The sequence below is a fragment of the Rana temporaria genome, chromosome 5 (assembly GCF_905171775.1).
Source record: "Rana temporaria chromosome 5, aRanTem1.1, whole genome shotgun sequence".
Taxonomy (NCBI): domain Eukaryota; kingdom Metazoa; phylum Chordata; class Amphibia; order Anura; family Ranidae; genus Rana; species Rana temporaria.
Window position 1 is genome coordinate 42,736,318 of NC_053493.1, and position 15,737 is coordinate 42,752,054.

The 15,737-nt window shown below is 44.1% G+C and overlaps 1 protein-coding gene across 2 annotated transcripts in view; it reads right to left on the reverse strand.

Annotated features, from left to right (window-relative positions):
- The window catches only part of ST8SIA6 (ST8 alpha-N-acetyl-neuraminide alpha-2,8-sialyltransferase 6), a 169,393-nt gene that overhangs the window by 3,914 nt on the left and 149,742 nt on the right, over window positions 1-15,737 (reverse strand). For both annotated transcript variants that reach the window (XM_040352468.1, XM_040352467.1), the window contains 2 exons: window positions 13,561-13,673; window positions 1,147-1,239 (listed from right to left, as the gene is read on the reverse strand). In XM_040352468.1, coding sequence (XP_040208402.1) covers window positions 1,147-1,239; window positions 13,561-13,673 — 206 coding nt within the window. The remainder of the gene's footprint in view (window positions 1-1,146; window positions 1,240-13,560; window positions 13,674-15,737) is intronic.

The window sequence follows — 15,737 nt, forward strand, 5'->3', positions numbered from 1 at the left end:
CATTTAGCCAAAAAAACATTTGTGAGGTCAGGTACTGAATTTGTACAAGAAGTCCTGGATTGCAATTGGCATTCCAATTCATCCCAATGTTCTTTCAGTAGGGTTGAGGTCAGTACTCTGTACATGACACCCATGTTGGAGTAACACAAAACTTATCAAACCATGTCTTTATGGAGCTGGCTTTTTAAAACAATTGGCAGAGCCTAAAGATTGCATGATGTTTTAGCTGAAGGTGCACTATATCAGAGGAATATTTTTTATGCGCCTGCTGTCTGCTTTGCATATCTGTCAGCCACCCATGCTTTGCCTCTTCTCCAATTTATCAACTAATGAAGACAGTCTTTGCTGTCTCCATAAATAAAGCAGCAACTGTGCAAGGGATGCTAATTTGAAAATATGTTTAGCATTTCTTTAAGTACTGTATTTATTAGCATATAACACTCACCTTTTCACCCTGCAAATCGGCTGAAAATAGTGTGTGTGTTTTGCGCCGATACTGCAATTCGGGCTGCCTCGGAGAGAACGGGGAGGGGGCGGGATGAGCACCGTCAGATTACATACAGCGAGAATCTCCTGTTTACTCAGCGGCCTCTGTAATAGGAAGTCCCGTCTCAGGAGATTCTCACTGTATGTAATCTGACGGTGCTCATTCCGCCCCCCTCCCTGAGATGGGCATTGATCAGGCTGCATTCATGGCAATGGGGAGGCTGCAGATGGGCATTAATCAAGCTGCATTGATGGGCAATTGTGAGGCTACAGATGGGCACCGATTAAGCTGCATTGATGGGCAATGGTGAGGCTGCAGATGGGCATTGATCAAGCTGCATTGATGGGCAATTGTGAGGCTGCAGATGGGCATTGATCAAGCTGCATTAATGGGCAATTGTGAAGCTGCAGATGGGCATTGATCAAGCTGCATTGATGGTCAATTTTGAGGCTGCAGATGGGCATTGATCAGGCTGCATTGATGGGCACTGACCCTTATTTTGCTTCGAAGTTCTTTATTTAAAATGTACGTTTTTTTCCTGAAACTTTACTCTTAAAAAGAAGGTGCGTGTTATACGCCTGTGCGTGCTATATGCCGATAAATACGGTAAATATCTTTAAACTAAACTGAAGCTTTTATTTTACAGCAGATCAACTTACTTCAGAGCAATGATGCTGGGATTCACTGTGACAAGGTCCGTCTTATTTCCAACATCAATACTGACATTACCCCAAATGGGTGGAAGGTTACACCTGAAACACAAAGAACAAGAACAACATAATTTATTATAAGGACAGCTAAGTCAATAGAGTTTTACTTTTTTTTTTTTTTTCAAAATATTTTATTGAATATTTTAGCAATACAGAAATGTAATACAAGTACATTGCAATAAATTTTCGATGAAGAAAAAGCAAATCAAGATTATGTGAATTACAACATAGACCATGTTATATTATGAACAGCCAAATCGTAAACAGTCTAAACATAGACAAAAAGTTGAGGCTAAATTTATTGAGCATCCATACAGCTCTTTAGAGAGAACATTCAAGTGTGTATATATAAAAAAAAAAAAAAAAAAGGAAGGGAAAGGGGGAGGAGGGAAGGATACTAAAAGGGTACACTCCACCCCACACGTCCCGTAAAGGGAGCATTCTGTGAGGGACGATAGGGGGGAGAAGATAAGTCGGGTCTATAACATGGCCCAGGGTAGTCATCCAGGGTTTTGAACCAATACGATCTGACCCCCCCCCTAAGGATTCTCTTGTAGAACCCGGGGGAATCTATACTCATCTTATATCTTTAGTAACTTTTTACCCTAAACGGTAAAAAAAGGGGGGGGTAAAGCATGGGTCAGAGAGGAAAAAGAAGTGCAGGGCCTGGGATAGAATAATGAAGAGTAGATGGGTGACTAAGTAGGTGCAGTGCCTGACCTCAGGGAATCTTTGTAATGTAGCCAACTGTCCCAAGTAATTCTATATTTCTCATGTATGTCCTTAGCTTGGTGTATCAGCCGTTCCATCTCCTCTATTTTGTTGACCCGTGAGTGCCATTCTTCTAGCGTTGGGGGGATTTTAGATTTCCAGTGCAAGGGAATGCATTGGGTTGCTGCATTCACAAGATGAAGCGTTAATGAATTCCGGTACTGTGATTTTGGTATAGGAGTGTGGTGCAATAGGAATTGCGCTGGGGAGAAGGCGATCTGCATGGTAGTGATCTGTACTATACTATCATATATCTCCTTCCAAAATTGAGCCAACGAGGGACAATCCCACCAGATGTGTAATAAAGAGCCTTTCTTCCCGTCACATCTCCAGCAATCTGGAGAAACCGCTGGATAAATTTTGTGGAGTTTTTCGGGTGTCCGGTACCATCTGGTACAAAGTTTGTATCTGTTCTCCTGTGCTGAGACGTTTATGGAGCCCTTGTGAGTGTAGTCCCAGATGCGGTCCCAATCACCGTCAGAAAGGGCAAGAGATAGATCAGTATCCCAAGCCGTGCGTATGTTAGAGCTAAGGGCCGCATCTGGGACCAGCAGGGAGTACATTTTGGAAATCAAGTGTCTTTGGGGTTCTTTGGTCACACAAATCTTTTCCAAAGGGGAAAGATCTCTACACCATCGTGATCGCATATGGGTAGACCCAAAAAAATGTTTAAGTTGTAGGTATCTAAAGACCGTCAGATCAATGTGTGGGAGCACTGAATTCAGATCTGTGTACGTAAGCAGATTATCATTCCGAAAGAATTGATGGGCTCGGAGCGTTTTAAGGTCGGGATCCGTCGTCGCGTGTTTAAAAATGATACCGGGGTTAAAGTCTGGACTTTGGGACAGAGGTGTCAAAGGTCCAGGGGAGGGGACCAGTTTGAGGGCTTTGCATGCGGTTTTAAATATTTTAAGTGTGGGGCCAATTAGAGGATGTTCTAGGCAAGCCTTGGGAATCGAGTGGTGTTCCAGCCATGGTAAGTGGGATAAGGGATAGCTAAGGAATGCATTTTCTATTCTAATCCAATCCTTATTCTGACCATGGAGATGCCAATCGACAAGCCTCGTGAGGTGACAGGCTTTATGGTATAGGGTGATGTCTGGTATACCCAAACCTCCCTTACATTTTGGTTGGACTAGTTTGTTCCAATTTAATCTAGGTGTTTGGCCCGCCCAGAGGAATAACCTGCAATGTTTCTTAAATGTTGCGAAAAAGGATTGTGGCAAGGAAATCGGCACTGCTTGGAAGAGGTATAAAATCCGTGGGAGGATACTCATTTTGAGGATCGCTGCCCTACCGAACCATGAAAATCTTCCCTTGTTCCAATCAGCCAGGTCTGCTTTAATAGCCTGAATGGCTGGAAGGAAATTTAGGGTGTATAAGTTTTTCAGATCTTTCGGGATTTTAATACCCAAATATGTAATATGTTCAGATTCCCATTTAAAGGGAAAATTTAGTTTACATAGTTCTACAACCTTGGAAGGGAGAGATACGTTCAATGCTAGTGATTTCTCGAAATTAATTTGAAGGTTGGATAGATTATTAAATATTTTAAAATCTTTAAGAAGGTTGGGGATCGTGGTGATTGGGTCAGAAAGAAACATCAAGATGTCATCCGCATAAGCGGCAATCTTGCACTGTTCTCCCCGGACCTCGACACCTTTGATGGCAGAATTTTCTTTTAACCTTCTGAGAAGGGGTTCCATAGAAAGAATAAAAATAAGGGGGGAGAGGGGACAACCCTGACGCGTACCATTGGTTATGGGGAAGGCATTCGATAGGTGGCCATTGACCCTAACTCGAGCTGTGGGATCCGAGTACAGCAATAGAATCATTCGTACAAGGCGAAGTGGCATACCCATTTTATATAAAACTGCCGACATGTAATCCCAGGCCACTCTATGGCTTCTCCGCATCCAGGGATAAGAAAAATCCAGCTTTTTTCGAAGAGGTTAACCAATGGTGCACATTGAGGGCTTTAGTAGAGTTGTCCCTGGCTTCTCTTCCCGGGACAAACCCCACTTGGTCAGTCGAAATAAGTCTGGTGATTAGTGGGAGTATACGATTGGCTAATATTTTTGCGTATAGTTTGACGTCAACATTTAATAATGAGATCGGGCGGTAATTGCGTACTAGAGTGGTGTCTTTGTTCGGTTTAGGGATTAAAGATATGTGGGCCTCTAAGATGTCTTTAGGATGATAAGGGGAGTCGGGAAGTTCGTTATATGTGGTGAGAAAATTTGGGATCAGTATGTCAGAGAAGGTCTTATAATAACTGACTGGCAGACCATCCGGCCCTGGGCTTTTCCCGGGTTTGAGTTGGTTTAAAGCTTGAATGATTTCCTCCCTGGTGATGGGGTCACCGAGGTTAGATATATCCTCATGGGAGGAGTAAGATGGGCAATGCTTATTTAGGAATTTTTCGATTAAGGTTTTTCTGTCAGTTTTGGGGGATAAACCTGTTTCTGTATGTAAGTTATAGAGGCCGGAAAAGTAACGTACAAACTGTTCGGAAATACCAGTGGTGGTCGATATGGGATCCCCGGAGGGTGATGTGATGTTGTCAATGGTATAAGAAGCTTTCTTCTTTTGAATGGCGGCTGCTAGTAGTTTACCTGATTTATTGCTGTGTTCGTAAAAGAGCTTATTAGTAAGGGTGTATTTCTGTATAAGCTTTTTACGGATTGCTCCCAAAAGTTCTTCTCGTGCTTTTAACAATTCTTCATGAATGTTTGTATCTAGCGTGTTTTTGTGTCTGTGTTCCAAAGCCTTAACCTTATCTGAGAGTTCTTGTATATGTGCTTTTCTTAACTTGGCCCTTTTGGCCGTCAGTGAGATGAGCGTGCCCCGAACCACACATTTGTGTGCAGCCCATACTATTGGTGCCGGTGTATCGGCAGTCAAGTTCTCGACAAAGTAATTTGACAGAACCTCAGAGATGCACACATTGTTTTGGGTATCCAACAGAATGGAGTCATCCAATCTCCAAATTTGTGATTTGGGACGGTGAATGGGGGTCTTAAGGGATAAGGTGATTGGATGGTGATCCGACAGCCACATGGGTTCAATAGTAGCGTCAAGTAATGAGGTTAGGTCATTTTGTGAAAGAAAAAAATAGTCTATACGCGAGTATTTCTTGTGTAGAGGTGAGTAATAGGTAAAGTCTTTTTCGTTTGGGTGTAAGGTACGCCAAGCGTCGTGTAGGGATAGTGTAGTCAAGCTTGATTTTATGGCCTTCAAGGCACTGAATTTAAGGCAAGAAGAGCCATTTGATGTATCGAGAGTTGGCATTAAAGGGACATTAAAATCTCCTCCAAGGATAAGTGTACCCTTTTAATAGAGTTTTACTGATAGCTGTTGAAGAGTCATATAGTAAATGCTATCCAGCTAAAGTAATGCAGAGTCTGAAAATACATTGAACGCTGTGGCTGATTTATTATGGAATAGACAATATTCATACAGTAGGTGTTTGTGATATTGTGCTTTTAGCAGGACAGCGTCGCGCTGATACTCGGCGACAGGGTGCCGAGATCTTGCCGACATCTCACACTCACTGGAATAGTGACAGCACATCCCAGCAAGCGCGTCATAGAAGCGACGGGAGATCCGACTTGGATTCCCGCCAATTCTACACGTGTGCGGCGTTTGTTATGAATCCTGAGGGGGAAGTCCCCGCCGGATTTTAAATAAAAATCCGGCATGGGTCCCCCCCTCAGGAGCATACCGGGCCCTTAGGTCTGTTATGGGTTGTAAGGAGAGCCCCCCTACGCCGAAAAAAACGGCGTAGGGGGTCCCCCTACAATCCATACCAGACCCGTATCCAAAGCACGCTACCCGGCCAGCCAGGAAGGGAGTGGGGACGAGCGAGCGCCCCCCCCTCCTGAGCCGTACCAGGCTGCATGCCCTCAACATGGGGGGGTTGGGTGCTCTGGGGCAGGGGGGCGCACTGCGGCCCCCCACCTCAGAGCACCCTGTCCCCATGTTGATGAGGACAGGGCCCCTTCCCGACAACCCTGGCCGTTGGTTGTCGGGGTATGCGGGCGGGAGGCTTATCGGAATCTGGGAGCCCCCTTTAATAAGGGGGCCCCCAGATACCGGCCCCCCCACCCTAAGTGAATGAGTATGGGGTACATCGTACCCCTACCCATTCACCTGCAAGAAAAGTGGTAAAAACACAAATAAACCACACAGTGTATTAAAATATTTTATTTTTCTGCTCCGGAGGCCGCCCCCTGTCTTCTTTATTAGCTCTTTTACCAGGGGGGGGCTTCTTCTTTGACGTCTTCGGGTGGGTGGGGGCCGCCGTCTGGTTCTCTTCCACCGCCGGGGGGGGTGGCTTTTAAAAAAGCCCCCACCCCCCCGGCGGGTTTCCTCCGGCGTCTTCGGCGGGGCTCTTCTTCTTCCGCTATCCCGACGGGTCTTCTCCGCTATCCGGGGGGTCTCGCCGCTCTCCGCTGTTGACTCGTCGCACCCCGGTTCTTCGTCTCGCAGTCCGGTCCCTTCTTCCGTGCTGTACGTCTTCTTCCGCGCTGTGACGTCATGTTCTTCACTTCTCTTCTTCTCCCGATGTTGACTCGCCGGTCCTCCTCGCTGAAATGACGGATGCGCGCCTTGCATCGGACCTATATAGGCCTCACAGTCCCATCATGCTCTGTACCTACCCATGTGATACCTACCACTTATTAAAGGGGGCTCCCAGATTCCGATAATTCTCCCGCCCGCATACCCCGACAACCAACGGCCAGGGTTGTCGGGAAGGGGCCCTTTCCTCATCAACATGGGGACAGGGTGCTCTGAGGTGGGGGGCCGCAGTGCGCCCCCCTGCCCCAGAGCACCCAACCCCCCCATGTTGAGGGCATGCAGCCTGGTACGGCTCAGGAGGGGGGGGGGCGCTCGCTCGTCCCCACTCCCTTCCTGGCTGGCCGGGTAGCGTGCTCTGGATACGGGTCTGGTATGGATTGTAGGGGGACCCCCTACGCCGTTTTTTTCGGCGTAGGGGGGCTCTCCTTACAACCCATAACAGACCTAAGGGCCCGGTATGCTCCTGAGGGGGGGACCCATGCCGGATTTTTATTTAAAATCCGGCGGGGACTTCCCCCTCAGGATTCATAACAAACGCCGCACGTGTGTAGAATTGGCGGGAATCCAAGTCGGATCTCCCGTCGCTTCTATGACGGCTCTGTCTCCATCGCGGCAAGCCAGCTCGGCGCTGGCTCCCGCGATGGGGCTCGTAGGTGCTCAATCTCGCCAAGAAAGAGAGCGAGATTGACACAAAATCGGGTTCACCTACTGTATAGTATTTGCATCAGAAAATGCTGGAGCTTTACCTCTAAAGCTTTTCATGCACAAGGACATTTTCCAAAGAATGTTTGTGCAAACATTTGTATGAATATTCTCAGTACATTCAACAACTTGATGAATGTTGTTCGAAAGTACTTCAAAATGTAATTTTCTTTTAACATTTGATTTTAATATGAATGAACTTTACCGAATGAAAATCACATACACTAACGAGACTTGGCAGTCTCTATAGATTTAGAGGACTGGAGCAAGGCCTGGTCATCCGTGGCCAAATGTTCCTTCAACATGGTCACCATGGAGGTGGCCTAAAAAGTTCTCCTCGCTGGGTCACAGCCTGAATAGCCCATTCAAACCTGTCATACAATGATAGATGCTTTAGGGCAGGGGCCTGCAGAACCCTCTAATGTGGCCCTCGACCTCCTGCTCTGGGATGGCAGGTTGGCAAGCCCAGATCACAGGTTGCCGACCCACCATCCCAGAGCAGCAGTTTTATGAATGAAGCCACTGGTAGAGGAAGCAAGTGGCTGTGGAGCAGAGTCACATAAGTCAATGCTTTCTGTATAGCGCCCGCGCCTGTCACAGGCAGAGTGATACCAAATGCATTCCGCCTGGGACAGCAACAGCCAGCAATACCCGAATAGAATACTGTTGTTAAAAGGTAAGTTTACTACTAAATTCACAGTATATATGGATATATCTGTTTTTCAGTAGGTACGGCTGCTTTCAAACTGATCCGCAGGTAATATGCAGCTGCGGGTTACCTGCATTGAGCCACAGACTTCTGATATTACCCGCGGGTTTTTTACGCCTTCAGAAAGTGCGCCACATGCGATTTGGGCAAATTGCAGCACATCAGTGTGAAAGAAGCCTTAGGCCCCTTTCATATGATCGGTTTGACTCAATCAGACTTACTATTCGTCTCTATGGAGCAGCAGATGTAAATGGACTTCTGTTTACACCTGTCTACCTGAAAAAAATAGAAAGGGATCTGTCCCCTTTCGTCTGGGCGAATCGGATTGGATCAGAGGGTCCATAGAGTAGAGTGGGCTGTGTCCGTGGACACGGACCTATCATTCTCCCGCTCCGCTCTTTGTGGTCTGCGACCAGTTACCAGTTCGCTTAAGTGGCCCTTGCTCTTCAAAAGGTTGGGCACCCCTGCTTTGGGGGATGTGGCCAATGCGGAGACGAGATCCATATTTGGTGGTCTTGCCCATGTTTGGTGGGATTCTGGTCCAGGGCCTCCTCTCAACACTTTTTCATGTACCCTTCCACAAGGACGCCCAGCATGCACTTCTCCACTACCCCCTTCCAGGCCTCTTCTCATACCAACAAAAGCTGACCACCTACTTCATCATTGCCGCAAAGTGTGCTATTGCCAGAGCTTGGAGGAAGCCCTCAGCTGGGTTTGCAAAGGTGAAGAGCATTGTGACTACAGTCATGCTACATTAGAGGATGACCAGTATACTTCATGACTCTCATGCCAAGTTCCTCGAAATGTGGAAACTTGGTGGTGCTATGCTCTCCCCTCTGGCCAGCTTTGGTATTCTGGACCACGCTAGTATACGGTCTAACCCACAGGCTCCACTCTTTCTTCACGTCTAAGCCTACATCTCCTTTTTCTATTCTTCACTTGACCATCTCCTTTGTGTGCTGCAGTGAAGACTCTTAACATGTATATGGACACTGGAGAGTGAGCTTTGTGTGCTGTAAAGCTGATCTCATCACTGGTGTATGGACACTGGAGGGGAAGCTTTGTGTGATGCAGTGAAGACTCTTTACAGGTATATGGACACTGGGGAGTGAGTTTGTTGTGCTGCAGTGCAGCTTCATTTCAGCTATATGGAAACTGGAAAGTGAGCTTTGTGTGCTTTAGTTTGGATCTCACTTGTTGTAGTAAAACATCCGGTGTGTGCAGGAAATTAGTGCACAGTCTTGCCTTTTGTACTTCACTCCCTTCAGTGATGTCATTGCGAGTGCATAAAATCAGTGAATTCTGAAATGCAAGTACTATGAATTTAAAGAAAAAGTATTGCTAAAGCCTGCTTATGTCACATAGCCGGTCTCTGCAGGGATCACGACAATAATGTTGGAATCTGTCCAAATGTCTTACTGGCAGCTGGCTCAGCCTCTCAGTGCGTCCCGAGAGCCTGAGCAAGCTGCTCCCACCTTGTCCACAATCCAGAGCTCCAGCGTGCACTGGAGGGGCAGAGCACAGAGCAGTGACTGACAGCAGACACGAGAACTGGGAGATGTATTTCATTGCTCAGTTCTCAGTGTAGAGCTGGCGGGGGATAGCTGCGACAGTGAATGCCCTGTGCTCAGAGCAGACCTGGGAACTGAGAGATCAGCTGTATTTGATTGCTCAGTTCTCAGCGTAGCGCTGGCGGGGGCAGCCATGAAGGTGAGTATGTGTGTTTATTTTTTTTCCCCGTACTTCTCTTTTAATATTTTTAATGACCTAACTGATCTAAAAGGTGTTTTCTTTTTAAAATCTATCAGGAGTTCAGCTTTATAATAAAATTCTTCACTCCTCATTGTACAGCTATGACATCTAAAGACAATTTTGGACCACCCATGAAAACCGCCAGACTTCTGTGTCCTAGCGGATAAAAAAAAGCAAAGTGTTAAACTCCTATAAAACACGACTTATTTACATATTCTTCTAACAAGCTCCTTTGAGCACATTTCTTTTTGTCATACGATTTACAAGAGCCCATATCTCCAGGGATCAGTGAGGCTCATCTCCAGTTAATATGTCATAAATCGCTTGAGTCATAGAGATAAATTGAAAAGTTGTTAGTCGTTCAAGAACAAAGCAAAGGACAATGACTTAATGTACTCCAGATCCCAAGTGTTCTTTAATCTAACATCATTACAACTTCACAATTTACAGTTGGAGAATTGCTTTCCATCAAATATTAATCATATTACTTTATCCAGCTCAATTGTCTCCTAAAAGACTAGGGTTACGTGGTGTTTAGGACGTTAAAAGAAAATTAATATGGCTCATAAATAACACTGCTTACACAGCAGCTTATTGAAAAATAACGAAGTGACTTTTACTGCCTTCATTTATTATGGTTAATAAAGAAGTCAGGATCATACATATCCTTGTTTTATTTGAAGTTTGCTTAACTGCAAAGCATTAAAGATATGATGCCAACTTTGAAGAAGACCTATAAGATAGAACAAGCTTCTTTCATTAAAGGGAATGTGAAGGCTTTTAAATTTTAAATTTTTTATTTTTATATACTCGATTGATCTAAATAATCTTAACAGTATGTTAATGTTCTAAGATTCTTGTTACTGCATATAATTTTATATCATAGATATTTGCAGTTCTACACAATGGTTGTACTTTACCGCTCCTTTCCATATGAAAGTCTATGGGCCAGATCCACGAAAGAATTACGCCGGCGTATCTCTTGATACGCCGTGTAATTTCAAATTTTGCGCGTCGTATCTTTGTTTTGTATCTATAAAACAAGATACGACGGCATCTCGGATGGATCCGACAGGCGTACGTCTCCGTACGCCGTCGGATCTTAGGTGCAATTTTTCGGCGGCCGCTAGGTGGCGTTTCCTTTGAATTCCGCGTCGAGTATGCAAATTATCTAGTTACGGCGTTCCACGAACGTACGTCCGGCCGGCGCATTTTTTTACGTTGTTTGCGTTCGGCTTTTCCGGCGTATAGTTAAACCTGCTATTATGAGGCGTACTCAATGTTAAGTATGGCCGTCGTTCCCGCCTCGCATTTTGAATTTTTTACGTTGTTTGCGTAAGTCATTCGCGAATAGGGATTTGCGTAGAATGACGTCACTGTCTTAAACATTGGCTTGTTCCGGTTTCATGTCGCGCATTCGCACTGGGATACCCCAACGGACGGCGCATGCGCAGTTAAAAAAAAAGTTGTTTACGTCAGGTCACGACGTATTCACATAAAACACGCCCCCATCACAGAGATTTGAATGCCGCGCCATTACACCGCCAAAGATACACTACGCCGCCGTAACTTACGCCGCAAATTCTTTGAGGATTCGAAAAAAAAAAAGATAAGTTACGGCGGCGTAGTGTATCTTAGATACGCTACGCCCGGCTGATTAATGCGCCGATCTACGTGGATCTGGCCCTATGAGTTGAATGACTCATTAAAAGCAAAGCACCCTTGGTGTGACTGAAATCTTATCTCAACAGCTGTTAAACCCTAGAAGAATAAATATTATATATTTCAGCTTACCAGTCTTTAGGTGTGGTGGCTCCTAATTGATTTTTTTCATGAATTTTCACTTTATTTTTAACCATGAACCTGCTATTAACACACTTCCTGTCCTAGGGTGACAACGATCACTCATTAGATTGTATACAGTATATAGTGGAGCAGTGTTGTCACCCTGGAACTTAAAGTGTGTTGGCACTACATGTAAAAGCGGGGTTGTGGAAAGGTTTGGTAAATGTTTACCAACCATAGACGTGGGACCCAGATATAGTGTGGGAGAAACCATGAAGTGGGGTATGTTGAGTCTTTTGGGTTGGAAAAGAGAGAAGTCAAGATGAGGATGTATTCTAGTACCCTTTGCCATACGAACCTGCACGCTAAGGCCTGTGGCCAGAAAAAGGAAAAGGCAAGTCTTGGAGAAAATATAAAGATATCATTGCAGTAGCCAACTGCCTAACTACCATGGACTGGACAAGTTGTGAAAAGTGAGCTCTATACGATAGAGAAAATATACCATTACAGAGTCAGAGCCTATGTAACGGTACACCTGGATAAAATGGCCTCCTATGGCCCGGTATGATCTTGGCTTATTCAGGAGAACGTGTGGGAAATAGGAGACCAATAGGTTCCAGCTTTTATGGCCACTTGGGTTTAATATATTATTTAGTTTGGTCTTTAATAGGTTTTTATTTTCTTTTACAAACAAATGGCCCCTGCCCCCACCACTGACCTAGGGGAATTTTCTCGGTAGCAGACTGGTTGGCGAGTTTAGCTGGGAACTTGCTTTAGTTGTGTTTTGCATGCCTTACCCTTCTATGTGCTCCTTGCTGTGAAAGCCAATTATAGGTGCAGGCAAGGGCCATTTGTTTGTTACTGATGTAACATTGGTGAGGGGACACACTGGACACCTTTGCTGCCATTGTGCTATGTGCTGGGTGTCCTGTGTGCCCCTGTGCCTTTATAAGGAAAGGGATGGTCGGCACTCAGGATGACATCCAAAATAGTATTCCTTTTTTAAATACATGTACAGAGCTGTAAAACAGCCTACGCGTTTCGGACATTAGTCCTTGCCCGGATCACCTGCCCTACTATAAAGCACACCATACTGGACCCAGCTCCCATCAAAAAGGAAGCATGGGTAAGTAAAGCCACAAAAATTAACTCTTTGGGAATCTCTCACCAAAAATGCAATTTTATTGATTTGTATATTAGACTTCTGGGAGAATCAGTGAGCCAATCGTGCAGGCAGGAAATTAAATTTCTGGGGCGTTCTGTACATAGACCGTGTACCGAAAGTCTCCAGGTTGTCATATTGCATTACATTTTACAGAAAATTACAGGGCTGCAGATTGAAAAGAAAAGGTCATTTTTTTATAACCGCCAAATTTCAATATGGCTTGTGTAGCAATTGTATTTGCTATATATATATATATATATATATATATATATATATATATATATATATATATATATATATATTTTCACACATTGGAACCTTGGATTACGAGCATAATCCGTTCCAGGAGAATGCTCGTAATCCAAAGCACTCACATATCAAAGCGAGTTTCCCCATAGAAGTCAATGGAAACGGAATTTTTTTTTTCCGCATTAACTTCTATGGCATGCAATACCGCATGTGGCCAGAGGTGGAGGGCGCCGGAGAGCCTCGGAAACTAAAATAAATTGTTCCACATTGACACCCTCTGACTACTTCTGAACGTCTCCGATATGCTTGGCGTCAAGCGGCTCGCTGGCCTCTGCACCTCTGGCCAAATGCGGTACTGCACACCGCTGTGGCTTGAATCCTGCTAGTTTTGCGAGACACCACCGAGTCAGGATTTTAAAAAAACAGCGTTACTCGCAATCCGAGGTTTCACTGTATATTATTTTTTATTTGCTATTTTTTTCCCCTACAAAAAGTGTAGTTCCCCCTTAAATTGGTCCAAAGTCAACACAGTTGTAGAAGTCTCTACAGGACAGGGTCTCATGCTGGCCACTCATTCTTAGTGGGAAAATAGAAAATGGAAGCTTAAAATTGTATATTTAGAGAAAGAAATGGTCAAGGTTTATCTTACCGAAAGACAAAATCTGATTGGTCAATTTCAGCCCCGCAGCTGCTGTTCTTTAATATTCCACCGTTGCCAACCACTGCGCATTGCTTGAAGGGAATTCCATCAAAGGGCTGTGACTAAAGTATTAATATAACCACATCATTAGCATTTCTATTGTCTTACCTTGTTTTGTCACATGATAAAAACAAAGCATTTATAAAAAAAAAAGCCATTCTGTTAAAAGTGTTTTCCTGATCAATAAAAAAGCACCCTTGAGGCCATCTTCCTCCTTGCCTATCTGGGCCTTGTATGGAGTAATACCCTGTTTCCCCGAAAATAAGCCCTACCCCGAATATAAGGCCTAGCATGATTATCGGGGAGGGCTGCAATGTAAGTCCTACCCGAAAATAAGCCCTAGTAAAGTATAAGGGTGCATTCACACCACGATTTTGTCATCCTACTTTTTCTCACGATTTTAGGTTTTAAATCGTCCAAATCTGTATGGCAAAACGTATCCATTCACTGCCATTCATTAATTTAGGTCCCCAAGTGCATCCGATTTGATCCGCATACGATTTGATATGATTTAAAATCGTATCAAAAAACGTGTTTGACCACGTTTTTTGGTCCGGATTTGAAATTGTATTGAAATCGTGTCCGATTTTTTTTTCTATTGTGGTCAATCTAAATCGTACTAAATCGGATGACTGTCCGATTTTCATACGATTTTGTCAGATACGATTCCATCCGATTTAACGGTCCGTTTATCGGATGTTAAAATCGTGATGTGAACCTAGCCTAAGGCCTAGCATGATTATCGGGGAGGGCTGCAATATAAGTCCTACTCGAAAATAAGCCCTAGTAAAGTTAATTAAAAAAAAAAACTGTAATGCCCTGTACACACAAGCGGAATTTCCGTTGGAAAAAAAGTTGGATGTAATTCTGATCAAGCTTTGGTTGCATACACACGGTCACAAAAAAATTCTCGGAACTTTTGAATGCTAAGAACGCAGTGACGTACAACACTACGATGATGCGAGAAAAAGAAGTTCAATGCTTCCGAGCATGTGTCGAATTGTTTCCGAGCATGCATGTTTTTTTTCCCCATCGGAATTCCATACAGACGAACGGATTTTCTGATTTTTTTCCGCCGGAAAAATTGAGAACCTGTTTTCTAAGTCCGTCGAAAACGATTGTAACTGTATTAAAAAATACCATATTTACAGCCGCCGCCGGTCTTCTTCTCTCCTCCCAGTTGACATCTCCCTCCCTCTTCAGTGCTCATAGTGGTCTCTCAGAACGGAGAAGAAGAGCAGATCACGTAAGCACCCAAGGGAGATGTAAAAAGGTATTCTCCATAAACATCTGCACCTTATACCAGTATAATCTTTTTATAAAACGGATTATACCATTTTAACCACTTCCATACCGGGCCTATTTTGGCACTTCTCTCCTTCATGCAAAAATCATAATTTTTTTGCTACAAAATTACTCAGAACCCCCAAACACTATATATGTTTTTTAGCAGACACCCTAGGGAATAAAATGGCAGTCATTGCAACTTTTTATCTCGCACAGTATTTGCGCAATCATTTTTCAAACGCCTTTTTTTGGGGGGGGGGGGGGGGAATGGTTTCATGAATTAAAAAATAACAAAACAGTAAAGTTAGCCCAATTTTTTTGTATAATGTGAAAGATGAAGTTACGCCGAGTAAATAGATACCTATCATGTCACGCTTTAAAACTGCGCACACTCATGGAATGGCGCCAAACTTCAGTACTTAAAAATCTCCATAGGCGTCGCTTATTTTTTTTAGAGGTTACCACTTTAGAGTTACAGAGGAGGTCTAGTGCTAGAATTGTTGCTGGCGCTCTAACGCACGCGGCAATACCTCACATGTGTGGTTTGAACTGCGTTTACATATGTGGGCGGGACTTACGTGTGTGTTCGCTTCTGAACGCGAGCTACCGGGGATAGGGACGTTTTAAAAAATATATATATTATTTTATTTTTTATTTTACTTAATTTATTTTTACACTTTAAAAAAAAAAAAAAAAATTGATCACTTTTATTCCTATTACAAAGAATGTAAACATCCCTTGTAATAGGAATGGTTTGTGACAGGTACTCTTTATGGAGAGATGCGGGGTCAGTAAGACCCCACATCTCTCCTCCAGCCTGGAAAGCATGAGATCGTGAA